The 27,330-nt window shown below is 36.4% G+C and overlaps 1 protein-coding gene across 1 annotated transcript in view; it reads right to left on the reverse strand.

The window, feature by feature from the left end:
• Positions 1 to 949: 949 nt before the first annotated feature.
• LRRD1 (leucine rich repeats and death domain containing 1) overlaps positions 950 to 27,330 on the reverse strand; it is a 32,646-nt gene continuing 6,265 nt past the window's right edge. The window contains exons 2-6 of the mRNA XM_043872903.1: positions 14,880 to 16,905; positions 10,619 to 10,817; positions 4,113 to 4,274; positions 1,904 to 2,021; positions 950 to 1,261 (exon numbers count right to left, since the gene is read on the reverse strand). Coding sequence (XP_043728838.1) covers positions 1,075 to 1,261; positions 1,904 to 2,021; positions 4,113 to 4,274; positions 10,619 to 10,817; positions 14,880 to 16,826 — 2,613 coding nt within the window. The 5' untranslated portion in view covers positions 16,827 to 16,905 and the 3' untranslated portion in view covers positions 950 to 1,074. The remainder of the gene's footprint in view (positions 1,262 to 1,903; positions 2,022 to 4,112; positions 4,275 to 10,618; positions 10,818 to 14,879; positions 16,906 to 27,330) is intronic.

Consider the following 27,330-nt stretch of genomic DNA (forward strand, 5'->3'; position numbering starts at 1 on the left):
CCAGTAAGTATTCCTGCCTGGGAAGTCCCATGGACAGAGGAGCCTGTCAGGCCACAGTCCATGGTGTCACAGAATCGGACACGACTTAGGGACTGAACGACGACAAGCAGCTAGTGTGACCTGAGTCCTCCAAGTGATTGAGAATATTTTAGACAGTGTACAGTTTTTATTCACTTTATAAAATAACCTTCTTTTTAAAAGATACACTTTGTGATGTGAGACCAAATTAAACACAGTACTTAAACACAGTGCACAGTACAGCATTTTGGATTTAAACACCACGTATTTTATTGTCTTTGTTGTTTTTTCAGAAGTGCAACATGAAATACTAGTTCTCAACTACAGCACCTGTTTCTTAAGTCCTTCTCTATTTTTAAACTTTTCCCATAGTAATAAGAGTGCCTAAGGATTTATATTCGCTAAAAAAGCTGAGCGCTGAAGAATTGATGCTTTTGAACTATGGTGTTGGAGAAGACTCTTGAGAGTCCCTTGGACTGCAAGGAGATCCAACCAGTCCATCCTAAAGGAAATTAGTCCTGAATATTCATTGGAAGGACTGATGCTGAAGTTGAAACTCCAATATTTTGGCCACATGACGTGAAGAACTGACTCATTTGAAAAGACTCTGATGCTGGGAAAGATTGAAGGCGGGAGGAGAAGGGGACAACAGAGGATGAGATAGTTGGATAGCATTACCAACTTGATGGACATGAGTTTGAGTAAGCTCGGGGAGCAGGTGATGGACAGGGAAGCCTGGCATGCTGCAGTCCATGTGATTGCAAAGAGTCAGACCCGACTGAGCAACTGAACTTAACTGAACTGAAGAATAGCTGTCTTTGTATCTCTGAAGGGAGAGTAGAGAGAGAACAGAACTAATACACCAAAAAAAAAAAAAAAGAACTAATACACAAAATAGTGTCTGTAATATTTTATTATGATGACACTAGAGTGGTAGCCAAAATTTATCATCTCTTAGGAATTCATAAAAAGAGACATGACGTGCATTTCTCTTCTATCCAGTTTCAATTATGTAAGTGCATCCTACGTTCTCATTTCTTATTCCAGATACACTGTTCAGAATTTAATTGCACATGAAAAAAGTTTTAAAGCTGTTATTTTGTCCATAATCTCGTATGCTCCTATCATGGTTAGCGCCCGAGTTAGCTGATCTCTTAGAGCAGCAGTGGTTACTGACAAGTTGTTCTTTTCCGTTTTCCACTTATCAAGTACTTGGTGGACTCTCTCACCTAATGAAACAGTGCTGAAAAGATTTTAAATAATAACTCTTTTAATTATCAGTTAGGAACATTGTTTTAAACTGTATCAATACTGTATATCTAGATTTTCAACCTAGTTTACCAGAGTGATTAAATTAACCCGTGAAGACAGTTTATATAAAAGTTTAGCACAGAGTCTGACACATACACAGTAAGTGAATGTCAGTCCTATGCCAGCCCTTGTTGCCTTGTACAAAATTGACAATTCAATTAACATTTGATTCTAAGAGAGGTTTACTCAAGACCTCAATATAATTGTGGCCTATTTACTGTAGACAGTGCATCACTGCTCCTGCACTACACGCTTTGTAACTTGACTTCATGACAGCTCACTTAGGTAAATCTGTTTATTTTACTAGTCGAAAATTGAGGCATACAAAAGTCAGAGGACTTATCCAGGGTCACAGAACTAGCTGGGATTTAGAGCCAACCATTCTATCCTCAGAGTACTTTCTCTTAAACTACTGTAACCATATGGATCTCAAACATATAGTAAACTAAAATCAGTCTTTTATAACAAATTAGAGTTCATGTTCATATGAATGTTTCAGAAGCATGTAATATCAATATGATATAAACCAGAAAATTAGAATAGGCCTATACTACATGTTGTCATTTATACATACCTCAATGCAGACTTATCACTTTCTGAGATTGTCAGGTTTAATTTTTGACACAAAAATTGAAAATTTGTTTCAGTAATATTCTTGGCAACTATCTTGAAGATCTTCGCTAAGATTTTCTCTGCATTGGAACAGAAAAGAAAATTTAGGCCATCTGTTTTGAAAAACATACTCTATTTTGAGTTAATATTATAGCTAGATTTTTTACTTCTGTGCTCTTATACAATGTATATATCAAACAAAATTGAAAAATAAAGTACAAATATACTAACTGAAATTTGAGAAGATAACAAAATATAAATTTGAACTACTCAATTCTCAATTCTAATTAACCCTAAACATAAATGTCAATTTCACATAAAATGTCTGTTTAAAAGAATATCATAAGCAACTTCAAAGTGATCATTAAACCCTTTAATTCTTTCAGGATTTGAAATGAATTTAACTCCTTCCTTCAGTTCTAGCTTTTTAATATGCTTCTTTGGGTATTATCCTGAGAAACCAAGTTTAAAACTACTATAAATATGGTGTACACACACATATATATGCTTGTTTTATATTCACATCATTTATTTAATGACTGTTGGCTTAGACATAGAGTGTTTTTAGTTTTTAAAAAGCTATTAGCTAATATGAACTAGATCCATCTTTCTGTTAACCAAGGTAATTTGAGAATTTTAAAAAACTAGAGATCTGCCACCCCTCTATAATCATCTCAAATATATTCAGTGCTGTTTTAAAATATTTATCCATACCATTAATCACTCAAGCTAGATTGTATGTTAATGATATAATTGAAAATCCAGTCTCCTAAGTGAAATTTTAAGGAAGAGACCCCATGTTCCTTGTTAATTGCAGAATAAATATATCTCCCATGATGACTTCCTCTTCAGTCTCTGTGGTGCCAAGCTTGCAGTATGAAGGCCCCATGGGAATAAAGAAAGGAGATAAATGACTTGAATTCTCTTATTTTTGCTGGCTTTGATTTATTGTCATTGCCAGTTGAACTTTCCCTACAGAGGCTAGAACCACATGAACCTTCTATCCTCAGGAACTTGAGTAACAGAATGTTAACAAGAAAGTTCAGTTATGTAACTTTACAGCCCTTCTCTAAAGTACTGTAACCTAGCAATAATACAGATCCTTAGAAAGGCCTTCAACCTTTGTTTTACAAAAGTAAACTTACCATTAAATTTCCCCTTTTATAATAGCAGAACCAACTTGCATAGCAAGTTAGAGAAAACAACTACTGTGACTTTTTATTGCTTAGGCTCCTTCCATCAATGAGGCCTTCTTGCAAAATCTTCAGAAAGGTAATCATACATATTGTGGCTTACAGAGGACTGTAACCATATCTTTTTAGTGACCATCTCAACAGATTAAAGGATTATGATGATATAAGCCTCTTGATTACACAGACAGGGTACATAATAGAATGATTTGGGGGGAGAGTTGTATATATTCTCTTTCCCCAAATCTGGATCATTAAATTGATTTAATACTTTAAAACTGCATTAAATTGGAGGACAAAAATCTGGGTCTATTCTGAGGATTGACAGTGAGCAGCAAACTCAGAGTCCCAGGAAAAACCTTAGATGTTGGGAACCCAAACCCAGGGAAAGAATGAGACAGTGCAACTTCCATCCAAAGGCTTGAAGAAACCAGTCTCCATCTGGTGAAAGGGCATTTAAAGAAAATAGACCCGCTCTCTGAAGTAATCAGAGGAGTACTTAAGAACAGCAGGAATGAAGATTGCCTAAGGATTGCAGACAGGTGATCGTAATGAGCCAAGAACTGACGGGCATCAGTGTAAACCTGATCTGTGAACTTCCTTCAAGGCCAAATATGACTTTTGGAACAACTGTATATGGTGATATAGTCCAGAACTGATAAAAATTTCAAATAGGTAGATTCTCTGAGTCTGGCCACAATCATGATGGCCACAACCTCTTGAAGAGCATCAAGGCTAATAGATGGGAAGCAACTCATCTGTGACTTAAATTTACCTGTTTTTCAATGGTTCAAATTGTAAAGACCTGCATTAAATAATCTGAATTATCAAAATAAACTCCTAGCCTTCAGAAAAGGGAAGATGATAAATACTTTAGTGTCCCTGCCAGATTGAAAACCTCTGATTAAAGCAAATTATTTGTTAATATACTCATACCAGAAAATGACTTGTAAGCTAGCTAATCACTCACTCATCACCTACCATCTCTTTCATCTGCCCTCTGTAGATAGCGTGCAATAGTATACAATTGTTTTCCTTTACAGATTTCCATTGGCGGTCTCAGCAAAGGGTTATCATCAAAATTTATCTCCTTCAGTGAAAAAAGGTTGTAGATACCACTAGGCAGAACTGAAAGATTATTTCCTAGCAGGAAAAAAAAATGAATTATATCCTTTTGTAAAGGAAAACTATGGAGACAAGTAACCATGTCAAGGACAGGGAGGTCTGGCATGCTGCAGTCCATGGAGTCACGAAGAGTCGGACACAACATGGCGACTGAACAGCAGCAATGAATGGGCTTCTACTGTGTCTCACTGACGCAGTGCGGGAGGTGCCTCACGGTGCTGGCAAATCTTAAGTTCTTACTGTTGTCCACTTGCTAGGAGTGAAAAGGAGGACGTACAGAAGCAGAGCAAGGATTCTTTTTTCTCATCGAGAATGACAAGATAAGATAGGAGGCTTCCCTCTTGCAATACCAGAATGGACTTTACAGAGTAAGTGTGATGGTACTTTTGTTTGGTAATTTTTTTAAATAAACTCTTTGTTTTCAGGAATTTCAGGTTTACAGAAAAGCTGCAGAAATTGTATGGAGCTTCTGAATACTTTTCATCTAGTTTTAGTTTTCCCTGAGGTTATCATCTCACATTATTATGTTACTTTTTTTTTTGGCACATCATGCAGTGTGCAGGATCTTCAACCAGGAATTGAACCTGTGCCCTCTACAGTAGAAGCACAGAGTATTAACCACTGGATTACCACGAAGTCCCCTATGTTACATTTTTAAATCCAAGAAGCTAACACTGACACAGTACTATTAAATAAGCTTTGGATGCTTTTGAATTTCATTATATTTCCATCAATGCCCTTTTTATGCTCCAGTATCTATTCCAGGATAGCACACCGCATACAGGTATGTCTTCCAGTCGGTGAGAATTCCTCAGCCTGTCCTTGTTTCTCAAGATCTTAAAGGTTTTGTATAGAACTGGTTAGGGTTTTGAAGAATATTTCTTAATATGAGTTTATCTGATATATTTTTTCAGAAAGAGACTGGGGTTATGGGTTTTTGGAAAGAACGCCACAGAGATTGAGTGCTCTCTTCACCTCAGGGGTACCTGACATCCACAAGCCGTCACTGGCATGTTAACCTTGATCCCTTGGCTAAAATGGGATCTGCCAGGTTTCTGCAATGTAATGTTTTGATTTTCTCCTTTCCATACTTTTTCTTTAGAACTGGGTTATAAAGTCTAGTCCATCCTCATAGGGTGGAGGGTAAGTTCCACTTCCTTAAATGTAATTTTTTCAAAACCACCTTAATCTATTGGTAATATAAACTTGACATATAAAGTAAAACTGTGATTACTGACAAAGAATTTGTAATCATTTCAAGAGGAACTGGCCTAAAGTTTGCCTTTGTGTTATTTGTGTGTTTTATGGTTATGTTATTTTAGCCAAGAATAAAGGAACCTGGTTCCTTTTAGTGAAGAAAGGTTTTAGAAACCAAGATCTGGGCACTAGGTTGCTTATTGTTTCTTGGAGTATGTGCTGCTTCTGACTTATGTATATTCTCTCTTCCTGATATTACTAGCTCTGGGGAAAACTAGTTACCATGTCATAAGGGGGCTGACATGGCAGGGAACTCAATTCTGTTGCAAGCAGCCACATAAATAAGTTTTGAAGCAAATCTGCTAGCCTTAATCAAGCCTGTCTGTAGTACCAACCAACAGGTTGGCTGTCATCTCACACAAGATTCTGAGACAGAGCAAGTCAACTAAACGCCTTCTGGGTTCCTGACCCTCAGAAACTGTGCGAAATAAATATTTTATTAATTTGAGAAGCTAAATTTTGTGGAAATTTGTCACACAGCAATAGATAACTGATATAACAGCTACCAGCTGAAAGTACTGAACTGAGATCTAAGGAGCTGCCAACTGCAGGGAAGGAGTTTGCATTTTCAGTCCAGCAACTTAAGTGCCTGATGAAGCAACAATAGCAACCAGAACAAATATCAACTTTCTTTGGAGAGAGACAGAATTGATGATAGACTTCAGGATTCAAAACAGAGAAACAAGAAAGTGTGGCTCACTCCCAAGAGAAAAAAACTGACTCAATTGTAGTTAACAATAAAGGAATTTTAAAGCAGCTAATACAATGAAGTTTAAGAATATAAAGAAAGATAGTCTCAAATGAATGAAAAAAAGGGAAATCTTGGAGAAGAAATATAAACTACGAAAAGAAAAATGGCAGTTCTAGAACTGAAATATTTAGTATCTGAAATTAAAAATTAATTGGACAGATGTAATAGAATAGAGATCATAGACAAGTCAGTAAACTTGAAGGTAGATCAATATGAGATGCTTAAAAGCTGTGTGTGTTACACACACACACTCACAGTTTTAGGGACTTGTAAGACAATATGTAAAGGTAATTGGAATCTTACCAAGAGAAGAGAGAAAATGAAGCAGAAAAACTTTTTGAAGAAATAGGTTAAAAATCCCCAACTTAGTAAAATATCCAGGCCAGAAACAGCAAAATCCAAGAAGTATAAATAAACATGAAAACCACACCTAGAATGAATGTCACAGAAAGTTCAGAGTAATCCTCTCAAAAAATCAGGTCCTCCACTTGAATCAATCAAAAGTTGGAAAGCAATGATAGAATCAGCTTTTTCAGAATTCTGGCATTTACTCCAGAATTTTACAGTTAGTAGGATACTGCTCAAGGAAGAAAAAGGCAGAAGAATTTTGGTAAGAGAGCACTTTGACTTTTTCACTCATCTCCCTACCACTCTCCATTTCCCAGGCAGCAGCAGTCAAAGAGCGGGCTGGGGCAGCCTGCATTCCTGGTACAGCGTGCTGGTATCAGAAAGCCAACTTAGACTTTGTTCTTTTAATACTGTGGTTTTGCATTCTGACCTGTCTGCTGATTTCCTGATGGACTGGCACAGAGAATGACCTTTGTTTTGCTCCCCCGGCTCAGACAGTTGTTGTCCCGTGTAAAGACATACACTGTCTCCCCGTCCCCCACAAGGGAGGGGGGCAAAGAACAGCAGACAAAGCAGCAAACAAATTCAAAAGCCAAGGAAGGAGAAGGCTGAGGAGGAAGTTTCTTGGGGGAATTAGGGCTCAGAAGAGCCACAGTATATTCTGGGGAAAATGGAATGCAATAAGCACATTCAGAACTGGACACATGCCCAGAAGAAAACTGAGAGAATCCTAGGCTTGCACCTGAGGTGGATTTTTGGGCTTCACACAATCAGGAAAAGACTAAGACAGAGTCTTAGGTGGCCTGGCTTAGTGTTAAAGTGTCCCAGCTTAGAGATAAACTGCAAAGACTGGGAAAGTAGTATTTTCTTTTATGGCTCTGGGTATTGAAGGACAGAAGAAGAAATCCATGCAAATACTAACCAAAGAGCTGGGGTGGTTTTAGTAATATCAGATAACAAAACCTTTGAGTCAGTAACTGTTATAAAAGACAAAGGGCAGTATATTGATAAGAGGATCATTACATCAAGAAGATATAACAATTAGAAGTATGTACAAACCAAACAACAGAGCCCCAAAACATACTGGGCAAATACTGATAGGATTGAAGGGAAAATCTGGTGGTTTTACAATAATAAATGGAAGCTTTAATACCTCACTTTCAGTAACGGATAGAACATTTAGACAAAAAGTCATTTAGGGGACTTGAACAGCACTATAAAGCAATTAAACCCAATAGATACACATATAACATTCCAACAGCAGAATACATGTTTTTCTCAAGTACACATAGAATATTCTCCATGAAAGGCTATATATTAAGGTGCAAAACAAATCTCATTAAGATTGATTAAAAAAAAACCATACAGTATATCTTTTCTGACCACAGTGGCATGACACTACCAAAAATAATGGAAGGAAAACTGAAAACTTTACTAATTTAAGCAGCATGCCAAATTTAAGCTACCACTGTGTCAAAGGTGGAATCAAAAAGGAAATTATAAAATGCAAAGATAAAATGAAAACACAATAACCAAAAATTATAGATGCAGCAGAAGCAGTGCTGAAGATGAAATCTATTGCTGAAAATACCAACACTAAAAAAGAATATCAATGTAATTACTTTATATATAAATTAACTAGAAAAATATAAGTAAATTAACCCAGAACTATCAGGAAGAGGAGGAAATAAAGATTGCAAGCATGTTCAGTCAATCAGTTGTGTCCAACTCTTTGCAACCCCATGGACTGTAGCCCCGCAGGCTCCTCTGTCCATGGAATTTTCCAGGCAAGAATACTGAAGTGGGTTACTATTTCCCACTCCAGGGGATCTTCCTGACCCAGAGATTGAACCCACGTCTCCTGCATCTCCTGTGTTGGCAAGCAGATTCTTTACCACTGAGCCACTTGGGAATTTTTAGAGCAGATATAAATGAAATAGAGAATCACTAGAATCAACAAAACCAAAAGATGGTTCTTTGAAAAGATCAACAAAATTGATAAACCTTTAGTTCACTGGACTAAGGAAAAAGAAAGATTCAAATTACTAAAACCAGAAATGAAAGTAGAAACATTACTACTGATTCTACAGAAGTAAAAGATTGTAGAGTACTATGACCATTATTATACCAGCAAACTGGATAATCTAGAGGAAATGGACAAATAGCGAGAAACACAAAACCTGCCAAGACTAAATCATGGAGAAAGACGGAAAATCTGAATAGATCTATGGCTAGAAAGAAGACAGAAGCAGTAATCAAATATCCTCCAACAAAGAAGAACCCTACACCTTGTGGCTTCACTGGTGAATTCTACCAAATATTTAAAGAACATCTAATGCCAGTCCTCAAACTCTTTCAAAAAATTGAAGAGGACCGAACACTTCATAACTCATTTCATGAAGCTGCCATTACCCTGATACCAAAGCCAGAAAAAGACACTTCAGGAAATGAAAACTACAGATCAATATCCTTTTTGCACAAATCCTCAACAAAATAAGAGCAAATGAAATCTAGCAAAATATTAAAAGGATTATACACCATTGTGAGGTGGGATTTATCTTGAAATGCAAGGATGGTACAATATAAGAAAATCAATCAGTGTAACATGTGATATTAAGAGAAAAAAGAATAAAAGCTCATGATTCTCTCAATGATACAGAAAAGTCATTTGACAAAATTCAATACCATTTTGTTATTAAAAACAATCATATTTGTGTTTTTCTAATAATAGTCCTTGAAAATACATGAATAAAATTGATAACTAAAGCAAAAATCATACAAATTCCACAGTCCTACTTGTAGATTTTAATGCCTCTCCAAAGCAACTAATACAAGACAGTATACCAATGAAGACAGAATATTCCGACAAGATTATCAACCAGTACTTATATGATATTTATAAAACACTGTACCTAACACTTGCAGAATATACTTTTTTAGAGTATGTGGTATGATTATCAAGGACGGAAAAAATGGGTAGAAAAAAGATATACACCAATTTCAGTACAGTGGTTATTTCTAGTTTGGTTATTATTGTTTAGTTGCTTAGTTATGTGTGACTCTGCAATCGCATGGATGGTAGTCTGCCAGCCTCCTCTGTCCATGGGATTTCCCAGGCAAGAATCCTGGAGTGGGTTGCCATTTCTTTCTCCAGGGGATCTTTCCCACCCAGGGATCAAACCTGCGCCTCCTGCATTGTCAGTGGATTCTTTACCAGTGAGCCACCTGCCCCTACTTCCAGTCTTGGGGAGAAGTACAAAAGAAGTTTCGATTCTGTTTTATTTCTTAACAGTCAAAAATAACCTCAAGTATACATGTATCCCCTCTTATGGCTGATTCATGTTGAGGTTTGACAGAAAACAGCAAAGTTCTGTAAAGCAATTATCCTTCAATAAATATTTAAGTTAATTCAAAAAAAAGAATGAAAAAAACTCAAGTAAATGATTCCTTATACCTGAGAGTAAGCACATAAGTGGTTTTTTCTGTAAGCCTGAAATACTTTATAATAAAAATTAAGAAAAATACTAGTCTAGCTTTGAGAATTCTGATATTTTTAGAATGACTTACTTTTGTTGTTGTAATTGAAGTGATTTACTTTGTAAAAGACTGTAAGATATTAGATTACTATAGGGTGTAGGAGTGGGCTCAGGGTAGCCAGCAGGAAAGGAAAATAGAGAAAATGCTGACCTAAGGTTGTATGTGTAGATGGAGAGAGGTCAGGTTCACAAAGGGAAGAAATGCTGAATGATTAGGTATAGGCAGAGAAGACAGAAAAGAAATGAAAATATGTTCAAGTTCCCCAGCTAGATCATAACCTCTTTCAGGGAAGGAACTGGACTTTAGGCTTTGCTCTCATTTTCTGTTATGTGCAATAGCCATTTCCTTCCAATGGGCACTTAATACATGGTGTTGAGTGTTTGCCATTCTGTCTTGTCAGCAAAATTTGCAACCTAGAAACTAAAACTCAACTTATTAATAATGCTTATTGATTACACTTGACACTCACCACTCAAGTTTAGCCGCTGGAGAGCATTTAAAGATAGAAAAGATGGCGGCAGATATCTTATTTGATTGTTGTCTGCGTTTAGACTAACCAGACTCCTCAGTTCCCCTATATTTGTTGGCATCTCTCTGATTGCATTATTTGAAATATCAAGTCCTTTAAGTTTAGTCATATTAGACAGCTCTTCTGGAAGTCTTGTTAGCTGTAACAAAGGTTAAACAATTATATTTTTAATAAATATTTCTATGGTGAAAACTTTTTTCTGAAATAAAAGGGAAGGAGAGATTATTTTTTTTGTTCCAAAAAAGGAGACATTTTCACTATGTCACAAAGTCTTTGTGATTCCCTGCCTTAATAAAACCCACAAGTTGTGTAACATCCACATATCTCCCCAGCCTGACCGATGCTACCTATTCAACCCTGTGGCTTACTAACTACTTTTTTCTCTCTCCCAGTACTTGATGTTCAGTCCCACCTTATCCCTTCTGTCCCTAAAGCTTAGCAGCTTTGATTTATTCTCCCTGAAGTCTTTCTAAACTATTCTCTTCCATATTTGATCTCTTTGCTCCTACTCTCATCAACATAGCTTTTTTATTAATCCCTTGTGTATTCTCCTTGGATTTTTAAATGACATATAGTTTTTGTATGCATGTTCCCAATCATGATACATTTTGAGTAAGTGCTCATTAATTCCTTTGTAATAGACACACACAGTTTGGCAATGTAGCTTCAAATGAAAATTCCGAGTACAAAAAGGATTGCAAAGTAACAGGAATTAAGATACTCTGCTAAGGCAAAGAAGAAATACGCATCTCCAGAAAAAATAAGGTCATCACAAGTGGCTTCTGAAATAGAGGAAGTCCTGTGAGTGAAAAAAGTGTTTTGAATATATGGGCCCCTCAAAAATAATCAGACAACAAGGTAAATACTACATATCGAGCTCAGTGTTCTTCCATGTATAAAAGAAGCATAATAGATGATCCTAACTTCAGGGAGATTAAAATTCAGTTTGGGAACAAAATGCATGCGTGCATGCTCAGTCACTTCAGTGGTGTCCGACTCTGCAACCCTGTGGACTGTAGCCTGATAGGCTACTCTGTCCATGGGATTCTCCAGCCTAGAATACTGGGGTGGGTTGCCATGCCCTTCTCCAGGGGATCTTCCTGACCTAGGGACCAAACCCGCATCTCTTCTCCTCCATTGGCAGGTGGGTTCTTTACCACTAGCACCACCTAGGAAGCCCAAAATATACACATATGAAACAATCAGAAATCAGCACTAATCAATAAGTAATTCAGTGCCAAAATAACGTTAACAGTAATATATAGAGAGAGAATTTAGGGAATGTATATCAGCATAAATGAGAGAACAAAAAAGAAGTTTCATGTAGTTTCAGGTGGGACTCAAATGGTTTTTTGAGAATGAATAGGATTGTATAGAAGTTACAGGACACTTTAGGCAAGACAAATATCATGCATAAAAATGGCCAGTGAAAAGCTGACAAGTAAAGAGGTGATAGGAAGCAGAAGGAGATATATTTAGAGAAGGAATATGGAACCAACCTCTGGCAAGACTTGAAATCTGGGCCTATTGGGAGGAATCTGATCAATACAAATAGCTAGGTCTACAATTTGACATTCTTTCAAACAAATATTCTTGAACAATTTGCTCAGCATTTCTTAGAGGAAGTGCCTCAGAACTGTGTGACTGAGAGAGCTACTCTGAAAGGAAAAGTCCTGTTGGGCATCCTTCACTCAGCAAAATAAAAGCCCTGTAATTAACCTGATTCCTGTTCTTCAGATGACTGTACAGTGAATATATGCTATTATATAGATTAATCTTTTGAGTATATTACCTTCACCCCAAGAGGGTTATCAAAGTGATCTTTCCAATGATAGAGGATATTCCTTTTGAAAGGAGTTTTGATATATCATTTTTCTCATTTGGTGACCTTCAAATTGATGTTTTAATGACAGGCATTTGGCAACCGTCCACCCATCCAAGGAATCTAGATTCCTAAGAATGGCCCTGTGAAATGAAGGCTGATAGTTTTGATGAGTCCTGAGAAAAGGAAGGAGACAGAATCAAAGAGAATAGCAGAAGTTTCCCAGAGTAGTCTAGGCATGAACTGAGCAATGAGCATGGACCAGGATGGAGCCAGTGACATTGGAAAATCAGAGAGAGGATCCAAGAGCTTTTTCAGAGGAAAAATGAAATTGCTTTGGTGTAAGATTCAGTATGATTGGTGATGGTTCCATGATTTCTAGATTGGCAGGTCTGAAGAAAGTGGCATCACAAACAGAAATGGGGAAATTTTGAAGGGAGTTGCATTAGAAAGAAAGGTGGGTTTGATTTTGAAGTTATATTGAGTTTTGGACAGTAGAAGAATAAGAGAACAGAGAATATCCAGCAAATCTGTGGTACTAGTGCACTGAGGAAAGATTAGCTCCAGACATGTGGATCTGAGAGTTATGTGCATGCTGAGGTCTAGGAAGCAGTTAATAGCAAAGAGAAAATTAAAGACATAACTTTGTAGATTTCCCTAGTAAGATATAAGAAGAGAAAGTGAGAGGATTATAAATCAGCCAAGGAATTAGTTGACAATTATAGTACAGAACTAAAACATGTCTTTTAGTATAAGAGAAATTTTTAAAATATAACATGTATTATTATTCATTCCATCTACTTAAGCAAGTATTTTCTGAAGTAGTCTTTCTGTAAAATGTATATATAGCAGATAGGTTTAAAAAATAACTTTGGGAAATGTGGGTTAAATAGAGACAAATCAATCTCTTTGCGCAGGCCACTTGAGAGCTTTTAATGTTTTGAATCCATTGTGATTCTCAAAGAGCCCAGTGCTTCTCAAAGCTCATGGGCCTAGTATTTTTTAGTAACAGACTTTGGGAAATCTTGGGCTTCCCTTGTGGCTCAGACGGTAAAGAATTTGCCTGGAATCTTCCGGGAGACCGGGGTTTGATGCCTGGGTCAGGAAGATCCCCTGGAGGAGGAGCTGGCAACCCACTCCAGTATTCTTGCCTGAACAGAGGAGCAAGAATTCCATGGACAGAGGAGCCTGGTGGGCTCTGGTCCATGAGGTTGCAAAGAGTTGGACACATAACACATACACACACACTAGGAAATCTTGCTGTCCGTAATAGTCCCTTGTGACTTGTGTGACTTGTGAAAGTCGCTCAGTTGTGTCTGACTCTTTGTGACCTCATGGACTCTACAGTCTATGGAATCTTCCAGGCCAGAACAGTGGAGTGAGTAGCCTTTCCCTTCTCCAGGGGATCTTCCCAACCCAGGGATCAAACCCAGGTCTCCCGCACTGCAGGAGAATTCTTTACCTGCTGAGCCATCAGGGAAGCCCAAGAACACTGGGGTGGGTAGCCTATCCCTTCTCCAGATAATAGTCAAGCCTCTATCACATTAATTTGACTGTGGTGGTCAGATTAAAGATAGCTAGGTAATAGCTGTGTCCTTTCCACTTGTTTACTGAGATCTTAATATATAAATCATATCTTAATATATAAATCAAATTCTTTGATTTTTAAAAAATATTTCCATAAAATTCAGTGTTGAGTAAACTGAAATGCTGTAAGAACATTTATACCCATGGTCTGGCAGTTCTTTAGGGGAAATTCCATAGGGAAATAGTAAAATATGAAAAGGGTACATTTATGGAGAAGTTCATCATAGCATTATTTACGATGATGAAAAATGGAAACATCACAGAATGCCTAACAAGAGAGGATTAGTTACACATATCATGCATTGGTTATAAAAATTATTGGGAAGATTATGTTATGGGTAAATTCTTATATGTTAAGTGAAAATAGAAGACTTTAAAATTGAGTATACAATATTTCTACAATTGCTTATAAAATCATATAAATAAGAAAAAGCAAGAGTAAAAGTAAGTTGTATCAATGTATGTCCGTTAGTTGTATTGTGATGGTATGCTTGTGGAATTTATTTTTACTTCTTTTTTGTCAATTTTCCAAATCTTCAATAATGTGTTTATGTTACATCCGTAAGTTAAGTGAAAATAAATCTATAAATTTGTCACCTTTAATTACTTGGCATTTCATTTTAGTGAAATGTTTTCCTGTTAAACTCTTGTGTTGAAAAGTTTATTTGTAAGCCATGTTTGAGGTTAAAAAATAAAATATTTCAGTTAAATTAAACACACACACACTGCAGCTGAGATTTGGATCCCCTCAGCCCTCCCTTCCCCACAAAGCCCAAGCCGTCTGTCTCTTACCTTTCTCCCATTTATCTGGCTTATGTTCAACTCTTCCAGTGACTGAAGATGGCAAAGTTCAATAGGAAAATATATAAACTGATTGTTTGAGATGTTTAATTTCTGGATTCCTCTTAAGTTACAGATCTCTGAAGGTATAGTCTGTATTTGGTTTTCTGAAAGATCAAGTACTCGCAAATTGTCTAAAGTACACACTTCTATGGGGAAAGTTTCCAGCTTATTACAGCATAAAATAAGGACATGGAGTGATACCATGTTGGAAATAGATGGCGGGATTTTCCTTATTTTGTTTTTACCAAGATCCAGGTATTCAAGATTAATAAGAGAACATAAGTGCTCAGAAAATATAAGGAGTTTGTTTTCATTAAATTCTAAATGAAGCAGTTGTTTATTGAAAGATATGTCTACAGGTATTTCTGAAATATAATTTCCATTGAAACTCAAATAATAAAGAGAACCTAAAGCACACAAACCTAGTGGGAAATACATTATTTTATTATAACTCAATTCAACTTTAGCTATGTTTTTGCAGTTTTTTATTTCAATGGGAAAATCTGTGATAAAATTTCCTGAAAATTCTAGGCTGAACAGATTATTAAGATGTGAAATATATTCAGGTATTTTCACTAGATAATTTCTGTTTATATGGAGTTTTCTTAAGTTTTTAAGCTTATGGATGTTCTTAGGAAGTTCTGTTAATTTATTATCACTAAGACTAAGGCATTCCAACACTGCACAGTGGGAAATGTTCTCTGGCATGTCTTTCAATAAATTTTTATCAAGTATTAGAATCCTAAGTTCCTTAAAATTCTCAATTTTGTTTGAAATAACTTCCAATTTATTGTCTGTCAGTTGGAGTTCTTTCATTTTGAGCAATAAAAAGATTTCCACAGCCAAAAAGGTAAGTTTATTGTGATCCAGTAAAAGTTTTTCTAAATTTTTAAGCTCCTTAATTTCTTTTGGCAAACTGTTTATCAGGTTTCCAGTAAGATTTAGTGAAATTAACTTGGGAAGGAAGCACAAAGCTTTAGGAAATATTGTTAACTGATTATATTCCAGATTAAGAGCCCTCAAGTTTTTCAAACTAGACAGGGCATCTGGTATATGTCTTAACTTATTTTTAGCCAAATTTAAAATTTCCAAGTTTTTAAGACTTTCCAAGCCAGAAGGAAAATCCTCAATGCAATTGTTATTTAAAAATAGTTTCCTAATATTCCCAAGTTGTGATATTTCTTTAGGTATATGTGATATTTGGTTGTGACTGACATTTAATAGTTTTAAATTATGAAGTAACTGAATTTCAGATGGAAGTGTTGCTAGCCCATTTTTTTGTATGGATAGAATTTCAAGTCCTAGCATATCCCTTGAGTCTGCCCCTTTAAAACTTTTGATTTCATTCTCATCTAAATACAGATATTTTACATATTTGACTTTTAAAATGTCCTTAGGGAATTCTTGTAAACCCTTGGCTTTGAGGTTAATTGTAAAGTTATCTGATGGTAAGCCAGATCCTTCCTGATTTTCTTCAGAGAGTTGTGGACTAATTTTTCCTAATGTTTCATGAGGTAGGGAGTCAACAAAAGCCTGATATTCAGTCCTCATCTCAGTTTCTGATAATGATGAACTTTGTGAAACTCCAGTTTTTGACTGCAGGCTGTCATATGTAGCAATCGTTTCAGAAAATTGGAGAGTTTTCCTTTGTTCTTCATATTTCTTAGACTTACTTCCAGAGGAGGATGTTGATGTATCATCATCTATAGCTAATGTGTTCTTTCTAGGAAGCGTTTCATAAATTTGGTTGGAAGATGTCTCATCAGAATCTTCCTTTAACAAATTTGATATTTCTTTAGTAAGTCCAGATTCCTCCACTGACCGTGATCTAGATTCTTTCCTAAATCGACTAATGATATCCTCTAGCTCTTCTGAAGTACGCTTCTTTTCAGACATCTTATTTGTGGGTATATTTTATACCAATACAAGATTGTAACTCAGTTATAATTTTCATGTTTAATTTTTTCCTTTGAACCTACAAAACAAATGTTGATGTTAAGAGATATAATAAAGATGTTAAAGTTACAAAAGAATTTTAATACAATAATTTTTATTCTGTAATGAATTTCATAATCATTAAAAAACATTTATAACTAATTAACTTATATATAATTACTGGCTAAAGACATTTATTGATTGGATGCATTTATCACATGATAACTCTTAAAATCACATTAAGATTATAGAAAGGAATAAAAATATCAAAGGAAATGAGAAAGGACACATAAAGGAATGAAAGAACTCAACTTTTTGAAAGACAGGGTGTAGCCAGTGACTCCCTCATGCCCCATGTAGAGAGAGTATCATTCTCATTGTGGGTATGTTTACATATGGTAGATTTACATATGGTATTCAAGTATCTTGTCCCAACAAATTCAGTGTGTATGACAATTCTCCAGTAGGTGAAAGTAAAATGTCTTAAGGAAGGGGGGATGCTTTCAATAAAAGTAAACTAGAGGTAAAACAACCTTTTCAAGGACTAATGCCTGACTTTAAGTCTTTCATGTAACTCTTGAGGACCTGCAAGGCTAGGGAGCAACCTCCTCAAGAGGTATGAATCTGACCCCTGTAGGTCCCTCTTTCAAGTTTATGGGTTTTAACAGCCCAACCTGCATCCCTAGGGGTGGAAGCTGCTTCTTGTATTTATTGTCTCTGTTGCTGCAGCCTCAGCTTTACCTTTTCAGTACTCCAATACCTGTCTACACAACTCCCTATATTAACAAATTATTATTATTATTAATTGAAATACGGTTGATGTATGGTATTGTGTTAGTTTCAGGTGTATAGCAAAGTGACTCAGTAATATTTTTGCAGATTATCTTCCATTGTAGGTTATTACAAGATATTGAATATAGTTCCCTGTGTGATGCAGTAAATCCATGTTGCCTATCTATTTTATGTATGGTACTTTGTATCTGTTAGTCCCATACTCCTCTAATTTATCTCCCCTCTACCACCTCTCCCCTTTGGCAACCATAAGTTTCTTTTTTTGATGCCTATGAGTCTATTTCTGTTTTGTATATATATTCGTTTGTATTTTTTTCTAGATTCCACATGTAAGTGATACCATATAATACTTGTCTTTATCTGACTTGCTTCTCTAATATTCTCTTGGTCCATCATATTTCTGCAAATGGTGATATTTCATTCTTTTTTATGGCTAAGTATTATTCCATCACACACACACACCCCACATCTTCTTAAGGGAGCCATCTGTTGATGAGTTCCATGTCTTGGCTATTGTAAATAGTGCTTCATGAACATTGGAGTGTATCTTTTTAATTAGAGTTTTCATCTTTTCCAGATATATACCCAGGAGTGGAACTGCTGGATTATGTGGTAGCTATCTTTTAAAGAAACCTCCATACTGTTTTCCATAGTGGCTGCACCAATTTACCTTCCCACCAACCGTGTAGAGGGTTTCCTTTTCTCCACATCACCTCCAGCATTTGTTATTTGTAGACGATGGCCATTCTGACTCATGTGAAGTGCTGCCTCATTGTGGTTTTGACTTGCATTTCTCTAATAATTAGAGATGTTGAGCATTTTTTATGCATCTGTATGTCTTCTCTGAATAAATGTCTATTTAGACTTTTTTTGGTTAGGTGGTTTTCTACAATGTTGAGTTATATGAGCTGTTTGTATATTTTGGATATTAATCCTTTGTTGTATTATTCAAAAATATTTTCTCCCATTCCGTATGTTGCCTTTTCATTTTGTTGGTGGTTTCCTGTGCTTTACAAAAGCTCTAAGTTTGATTAGGTCCTGTTTGTTTATTTTTGCTTTTATTTCTTTTGCCTTGGGAGACTGATCTAAGAAAATATTACTATGATTTATGTCAGGATGTCTTGCCCATATTTTGTTCTAGGAGTTTAATGGAATCATGTCTTATATTTAATTCCTTAAGCCATTGTGAGTTTATTTTTGTATGTGGTGTGAGAGAGTGTCCTAATTTCATTGATTTACTTGTAGTTGTCCAGTTTTCCCAACACCACTTGTTAAAAGAGTCTTTTCTCCTTTGTATATTCTTATCTTCTTTGTAGTAAATTAATGAACTATAGATGTGTGTTTGTTCCTGGGCTCTTTATTCTGTTCCATTTATCCATATGTCTGTTTTTGTGTCAGTACTGTGATGTTTTGATTACTTTATATTTGTAGTATAGTCTGAAGTCTGTTTTTTTTTTTTTTTTAGTCTGAAGTCTTGAAGGGTTATGCCTCCAACTTTGTTCTTTTTCCTCAGGATTGCTTTGGCAATTCTAGGTCTTTTGTGGCTCCATATAAAATTTAGGGTTATTTATTATAGTTTGTAGAAAATGTCATGCATATATTGATAGGGATTGCATTAAATCTGTAGATTGCATTGTATGGCCATTTTAACAGTATTAATTCTTCCAAACCAAGAGCACAGGGTATCTCTTGATTTCTTTGACTCACCTTCAATTTCCTTATCAATGTTTTGTAGTTTTCATTGTATAAATCTTTTCTGTTCTTGGTTAAGTTTATTCGTAGGTATTTCTTAAGTTACTTTTAAACAGGATTTTTTTTTTAAACTTTCTGGTATTTCATTGTTAGTGTAAAGAAATGCAACAGATTTATATATATCAATCTTATATTCTGCTACCTTGCTGAATTCATGGATTAGTTCTAATAATTTTTGTATGGAGATTTTAGGGTTCTCTATATAGATTATCATGACACCTGGAAATAGTGACAGTTTTACCTCTTCATTTCCAATTTGTATGCCTTTTATTTCTTTTTCATGCCTGATTGCTGTGACTGGGACTTCTAATACTATAATGAATAGACGTGGTGAGAGTGGGTATCCTGTCTAGTTTCTGAATTTAGCAGAAAAGCTTTCAGCTTTTCACCACTGAATATTATGTTGACTGTGAGTTTTTCACAAATGGCTTTTATTATCTGAGATATGTTCCTTTCTACCTACTTTGGTAAGAGTTTTTATCATGAATGGATATTGAATTTTGTCAAAGGCTTTTTCTTCATCCATTGAGATGATCATGTGGTTTTTGTCTTTTCTTCTGTTGATGTAGTCTATCAACTGATTGATTTACATATGTTGAACTATCCTTGTGACCCTGGAATGAATCTAACTTGATCATGGTGTATGATCCTTTATGTATCTTTGGATTCAGTTTCCTAATATTTGTTGATAATTTTTGCATCTATAGTCATCAAATATATGGACCTGTAATTTTCTTTTTTGTTGTGTCTTTGTCTGGTTTTGGTATAAGGGTAAGTGATTTCATGGAATGAATTTCCCTCCTTTTCAGTTTTTTGGAATAATTTGTGAAGGATCGGTGTAAGATCTTTGTATGTTTGGTAGAATTCTTAAGCTGTTCAGTCCTAGACTTGTTTGCACAGAATTTTATTATGGATTGTGTTTTACTTCTAGTGATTGGTCTGTTCAAATTATCTGTTTCTTTTTGACCCAGTTTTGGCAAGCTATGTGTTTCTAGAAATTGGTCCATTTCTTCCAGGTTTCCTAGCATATAGCTATTCTTAATATTATTTTTTTTTATTTCTGTGGTATCGGTGGTTATTTCTTTTAATTTCTTACTTTGTTGAATTTGGGTTCCCTCTCTTTTCTTCTTGGTAAACCATTCAATATCACAGTAATCCAAGTCTATGCCCTGACCAGTAATGCTGAAGAAGCTGAAGTTGAATGGTTCTATGAAGATCTACAAGACATTCTAGAACTAACACCCAAAAAAGATGTCCTTTCCTTTATAGGGGACTTGAATGCAAAAGTAGGAAGTCAAGAAACACCTGGAGTAACAGGCAAATTTGGCCTTGGAGTACAGAATGAAGCAGGACAAAGGTTAATAGAGTTCTGCCAAGAGAATGCTATGGTCATGGCAAACACCCTCTTCCAACAACACAAGAGACGACTCTACACATGGACATCACCAGATGGTCAACACCAAAATCAGACTGATTATATTCTTTGCAACCAAAGATGGAAATCTCTATACAGTTAGCAAAAACAAGACCGGGAGCTCACTGTGGCTCAGATCATGAACTCCTTATTGCCAAATTCAGACTTAACTTTAAAAAGTAGGGGAAACCACTGGACCATTCAGGTATGACCTAAATCAAATCTCTTACGATTATACAGTTGAAGTGGGAAATAGATTTAAGGGACTAGATCTAATAGACAGAGTGCCTGATGAACTATGGATGGAGGTTTGTGACATTACATAGGAGACAGGGATCAAGACCATCCTCTAAAAAGAAATGCAAAAAAGCAAAATGGTTGTCTGAGGAGGCCTAACAAATAGCTGTGAAAAGAAGAGAAGCAAAAAACAAAGGAGAAAACGAAATATATATCCATTTGAGTGCAGAGTTTCAAAGAATAGCAAGGAGATATAAGAAAGCCTTCCTCAGTGATCAGTACAAAGAAATAGAGGAAAACAACAGAATGGGAAAGACTAGAGATCTCTTCAAGAAAATTAGAGATACCAAGGGAACATTTCAGGCAAAGATGGGCTCAGTAGAGGACAGAAATGGTATGGACCTAACAGAAGCAGAAGATATTAAGAAGAGGTGGCAAGAATACACAGAAGAACTATACAAAAAAGATCTTCACGACCCAGATAATCATGATGGTGTGATCACTCACACTCACCTAGAGCCAGACATCCTGGAATGTGAAGTCAAGTGGGCCTTAGGAAGCATCACTACGAACAAAGTTAGTGAAGGTGATGGAATTCCAGTTGAGCTATTTCACATCCTGAAAGATGATGCTATGAAAGTGCTGCACTCAATATGCCAGCAAATTTGGAAAACTCGGCAGTGGCCACAGGACTGGAAAAGGTCAGTTTTCCTTCCAATCTCTAAGAAAGGCAATGCCAAAGAATGCTCAGACTACCTCACAATTGCACTCATCTCTCACTCTAGTAAAGTAATGCTCAAAATTCTCCAAGCTAGGCTTCAGCAATACGTGAACTGTGAACTTCCAGATGCTCAAGCTGGTTTTAGAAAAGGCAGAGGAACCAGAGATCAAATTGCCAACATCCACTGGATCATCGAAAAAGCAAGAGAGTTCCAGAAAAACATTTATTTCTGCTTTATTGACTACGCCAAAGCCTTTGACTGTGTGGATCACAATAAACTGTGGAAAATTCTGAAAGAGATGGGAATACCAGACCACCTGACCTACCTCCTGAGAAATCTGTATGCAGGTAAGGAAGCAACAGTTAGAACTGGACACGGAACAACAGACTGGTTCCAAATAGGAAAAGGAGTATGTCAAGGCTGTATATTGTCACCCTGCTTATTTAACTGATATGCAGAGCACGTCATGAGAAACGCTGGGCTGGAGGAAGCACAAGCTAGAATCAAGATTGCTGGGAGAAATATCAGTGACCTCAGATATGCAGATGACACCACCCTTATGGCAGAAAGTGAAGAAGAACTAAAGAGCCTCGTGATGAAAGTGAAAGAGGAGAGTGAAAAGGTTGGCTTAAAACTCAACATTCAGAAAACTAAGATCATGGCATCTGGTCCCATCACTTCACGGGGAATAGACGGGGAAACAATGAAAACAGTAGCTGACTTTATTTTTGGGGGCTCCAAAATCACTGCCGATGGTGACTGTAGCCATGAAATTAAAAGATGCTTGCTCCTTGGAAGAAAAGTCATGGCCAACCTGACAGCGTATTAAAAAGCAGAGACATTACTTTGCCAACAAAGGTCCATCTAGTCAAGACTATGGTTTTTCCAGTGGTCATATATGGATGTGAGAGTTGGACTGTGAAGAAACCTGAGTGCTGAAGAATTGATGCTTTTGAACTGTGGTTTGGAGAAGACTCTTGAGAGTCCCTTGGACTGCAAGGAGATCCAACCAGTCCATCCTGAAGGAGATCAGTCCTGGGTATTCACTGGAAGGACTGATGCTGAAGCTGAAACTCCAGTACTTTGGCCACCTGATGCTGACATTTGAAAAGACCCCGATTCTGGGAAAGATTGAGGGCAGAGACAAAGGGGACAACAGAGGGTGAGATGGTTGGATGGCATCACCGACTCGATGGACATCGGTTTGGGTGGACTCTGGGAGTTGGTGATGGACAGGGAGGCCTGGCGTGCTGTGGTTCATGGGGTCGCAAAGAGTTGGACACAACTGAAAGACTGAACTGAACTGAACTGAAGCCTCAATAGAGGTTTGTAAATTTTGTTTATTTTTAAACACACACACACAGACACACAGCTCTTGGTATTATTGATTTTCTCTATTGTTTTTTCAACCTCTATTTTAATTATTTCACCTATGATCTTTATTATTTCCTTCCTCCTTCTGCATTTGGGTTTTGTTTGTTCTTTGTATAATTCTTTTAGGTGATTGTGAAATGGTTTATTTGAGATTTTTCTTATTTCTTGAGGTAGACTTGTATCACTATGAACTCCTCTCTTACAACTGCTTTTGCTGCATCTCAGAGATTTTGTAAGGTGGTAGTTTCATTTTTTTTTCCTCAAGGTATTTTCTGATTTCTTCTTTGATTTCATTGTTGACCCATTGGTTTTTCAGTAAAATGTTGTTTAGTTTTCATGCATTCATTCTTTTCCCATTTTTCTTTCTGTGGTTGATTTCTAGTACCATATCATTGTAGTCAGAAAAGATGCTTGAAATAATTTCTATCCTCTTAAATGTGTTGAGACTAGTTTTTTGTGGTTGATTTCTAGTATCATACCATTGTAGTCAGAAAAGATGCTTGAAATAATTTCTATCCTCTTAAATGTGTTGAGAGTAGTTTTGTGACCTAGTATGTGGTCTATTATAGAGAATGTTTCATGTGCATTTGAAAAGAATGTGTATTCCACTTTTTTTTGGTATATAGCGTCCTATAGATATTAATTAAGTCCAACTGGTCTGTTGTATCATTTAGGACCCCTGTTGCCCTCGACTTTTTTGTCCAGATGATCTGTCCATTAATGTTGGTGGAGTGCTATTGTTTTCTCCCTTTGTGTCTGTTAGTATTTGTTTTATATATTTATGTGCTCCTATATATTGAGTGCATATATGTCAGTGAGTGTAATATCCTCTTGTTGTATTGATTCATTTATCATTATATAATATCCTTATTTATCTTTCTTTATGACTTTTGTTTTAAACTTTATTTTGTTTGATTTGAGTATTGCTACCTCTGCTTTCTTATAATTTCCATTTGCTTTGCACGAAACATATTTTCCCATTCCCTCACTTTTATTCTGTGTGTGTCTTTCATTCTGAAGTGAGTGTCTTGTCGGTGGCATATTGTAGATTCTTATTTCTTTAATCCAATCTGCTACTGTATGTCATTTGATTGGAGCACTTATTCCATTGTCACTTAAAGTAACTATTGGTAGGTATGTACTTATTGCCATTTTAAACTTTGTTTTTGTAGTTTGCTCATTTCTTCTTCTTTTTGTTTTTATTTTCATGGTTTGATTATTTTCTTTTGTAGTATGCTTAAGTTCCTTCTTTTTTGGTTTTTGTGAATCTGTTGTATGTGTTTGATTTGTGGTTAACCTAGTTTTCAAGTATGTTGACCCATGATTATACCCACTTGCTTTAAACTGACAGTTATACAAGTTCCAACACATTCTAAAAATCTAATTTTTGTACTTCTCTCCCCACACTCTGCAGTTTTGACATCTTGCTTCATATCTTCATGGTTATCCTTTTGCTGTTTATTGTAATAGTTATAATCACTTTTACAAAAATTTTTGTTTGTTTTTTAAACTATGTACTGGTTTATTTAAATATCCTCAAGTCTTTTATTCATTTGCCTTTCTTATCATGATTTTTCACCTCCTATAGATTCTTGCTTCTTTTCTATTTAGAGAAGATCCTTCAGTATTTCTTTTAGGGTAGGTTTAGTATTCCTTCAGTTTTAGCTTACCTGTGAAATTTTTTTTATTTCACCTTCTATTTTAAATGATAATCTTGCTGGACAGAATAGTTTATTTTATAGTATTTCCCTCTCATGACTTTGAATGCATCATGCCACTCCCTTCTGGCCTGCAAAGTTTCTGCAGAGAAATCAGTTGATAGTCTTAATGAGAGTTCCCTTATAACTTAATCTTTATTTTTCTCTTGCTGCCTTCAGAATCCTCTCTTTAACTTTTGCCATTTTAATTATGATGTGTCTTGCTGCAGATCTGTTTGGGTTCATATTGTTTTGGATTCTCTGTTTCCTGTACTCGAATATCTATTTCCTTCTTTACGTTTGGAAAGTTTTCAGCCATAATTTCTCCCAATACATTTTTGATTCCCACTTTTATGTCTTTTCCTTTGGGAAGTCCTATTAAATGTAAGTTAGCACACTTTATATTATCACATAGATCCCACATATTGGTATCAACAGCATGTTTTCCATTATTCTATTTTGCAGATCACTTATTTGTTGTTCTTTGTCATATAGTGCTATTCATTGCTTCTAGATTGGTTTTTATTTCAGCAATTGAATTGTTTGATTGACTCATCTTTATAGTTTTTAGTTCATTGTTACAGAGAGCTACATTTTTATCAATAGCCTTTAATTTCTTTAGCATTTTTATTGCCTGCTTTTTGAACTCAGGGTCTGATAGACTACTGAGGTCTGTTCCATTATTTTTTTCAGGGGATTTCTCTTGTCCTTTTGATTAAAAGTAGTTTCTCTGCTTTTTCATTTTACTTAATTCTAAGTTTCTCAGAATTTAGGAGAAATAGTTATCTACTGTGGTCTTAAAGGGGTGTTTTTATGTAAGATCATCCCTGTGAATACTGTGTGTTTTCAATATTTTTGGCATAAAGGTTGGTTTTGGTATAGATAACAACCATGTCTTTCTTTAGAGTGTGCTGACTGCTGTCCCTTGCTAGGGAGTGTGATGGATGTTGTGTTGAGAGATCGTGCTGGATGTGAAGTGGGGCTTCCTCTGTGGCCGTCATTGCCCTACTAGGGGTGGGATCTGCTCCCCGGTTGTTGGAGTAGAAGCTCTGATGGGCCCGGTTTGATCAGACTCCGTTGCCCTTGTTTGTGTGCCTTGCTCCAAAGGAGACAATTGCTAAAGCAAGGGCCGCATATGTGGTCACAGCAAACCTATGCGCTGCCTGCGTAGGCATCTGCAGTTCCACACAGAAGAAACCCAAGGTCGCATCCCTTTCTCTGTTGTGTTTGTCCCACATCTAGCACACGGCTGTGGTGTGCAGGAGCCTGGTGCTGGGGTCGGGGCATCAGGGCTGCAAGAACTGAGGTGGCGCTGCAGCCGCCTGGGCTCTGACTGCCTCTGTGGCAGTCTTCTCCCAGGATCTGTCTGCCCCAGGTCTACACACTGAGTAAGGTTGTTATCAAAACCCTAACCTTATTTCTGTGGAACTTGACAAGCTGATTTTTAAAACTGCTTGGACAAACAAAGGGCCAAGAATAGTCATGACACTCTTAAAGGAGGAAAATCAGGTGGGAGGACTTGCTTGTTGGATATCAAGACTCATTATGAAGCCACAGCAATTAAGGGGATATGGAATTGGTACAAGAATATACAAATAGATCAGTAGAAAACATACAAGTCCCAGAAACAGACATTTGATTATGACATACAGATACGTGATTTATGAAAAAGATGGGACTGTGTAGTGTTGGGGAAAAACTGGTCTTTTCAATAATGATGCTAGAACAACTGGACAACTATTTAACTAGAAAATATGAAAGATATATCCAGAATGTAGTAAAGACAGATAAGGAGATGGAAATTATAAGTCAGCACATGGAAGATGTAATGGACTAACATATATCTAATTAGAGATTCAAAAGGAAAAAGTGAAGACAATGAAGCAAAAGCAATATTTTAAAAATAATGAGGGCTTCCCTGGTGGCTCAGTGGTAAAGAATTTGCCTGCCAATGCAGGTTCGATCCCTGGTCTGGGGAAATTCCACATGCTGCAGAGCAGCCAAGCCCGTGGACCACAACTACTGAGCCTGTGCTCTAGAGCTCGGAAGCCACAACCACTGAGCCACATGTCGCAACTACTGAAGCCCTTGCACCTAGAGCTCATGCTCTGCAAGAAGACAGCCACGGCAATGAGAGGCCCCCACACCACAACTGGAGAGTAGCCCCCACTTGCAGCAACAAAAACCCAGCACAGACAAAAATGAATAAATAAAATTATGAAAAAATTAAAAATAATGGCTAAGAATGTTCCAGAACTGATGAAAAATATGAATCCACAGATCCATGGTGTACAACAATACCCAAAACAGAATAATTAAACAGCTTTATCCTGAAACTATAGAACATTATAAACAATCAAAATATCATGAGAGCAATCCGATGGGAGGGAACACTTCACGAAAAGGAATAACAAAATGAGAAAAGAATTCCTAGCAACTTTGGTGAAAGTCACCATCAGTGTAGAATTGAGTATCCA

Source organism: Cervus elaphus, chromosome 18 (assembly GCF_910594005.1).
Source record: "Cervus elaphus chromosome 18, mCerEla1.1, whole genome shotgun sequence".
Lineage (NCBI taxonomy): Eukaryota > Metazoa > Chordata > Mammalia > Artiodactyla > Cervidae > Cervus > Cervus elaphus.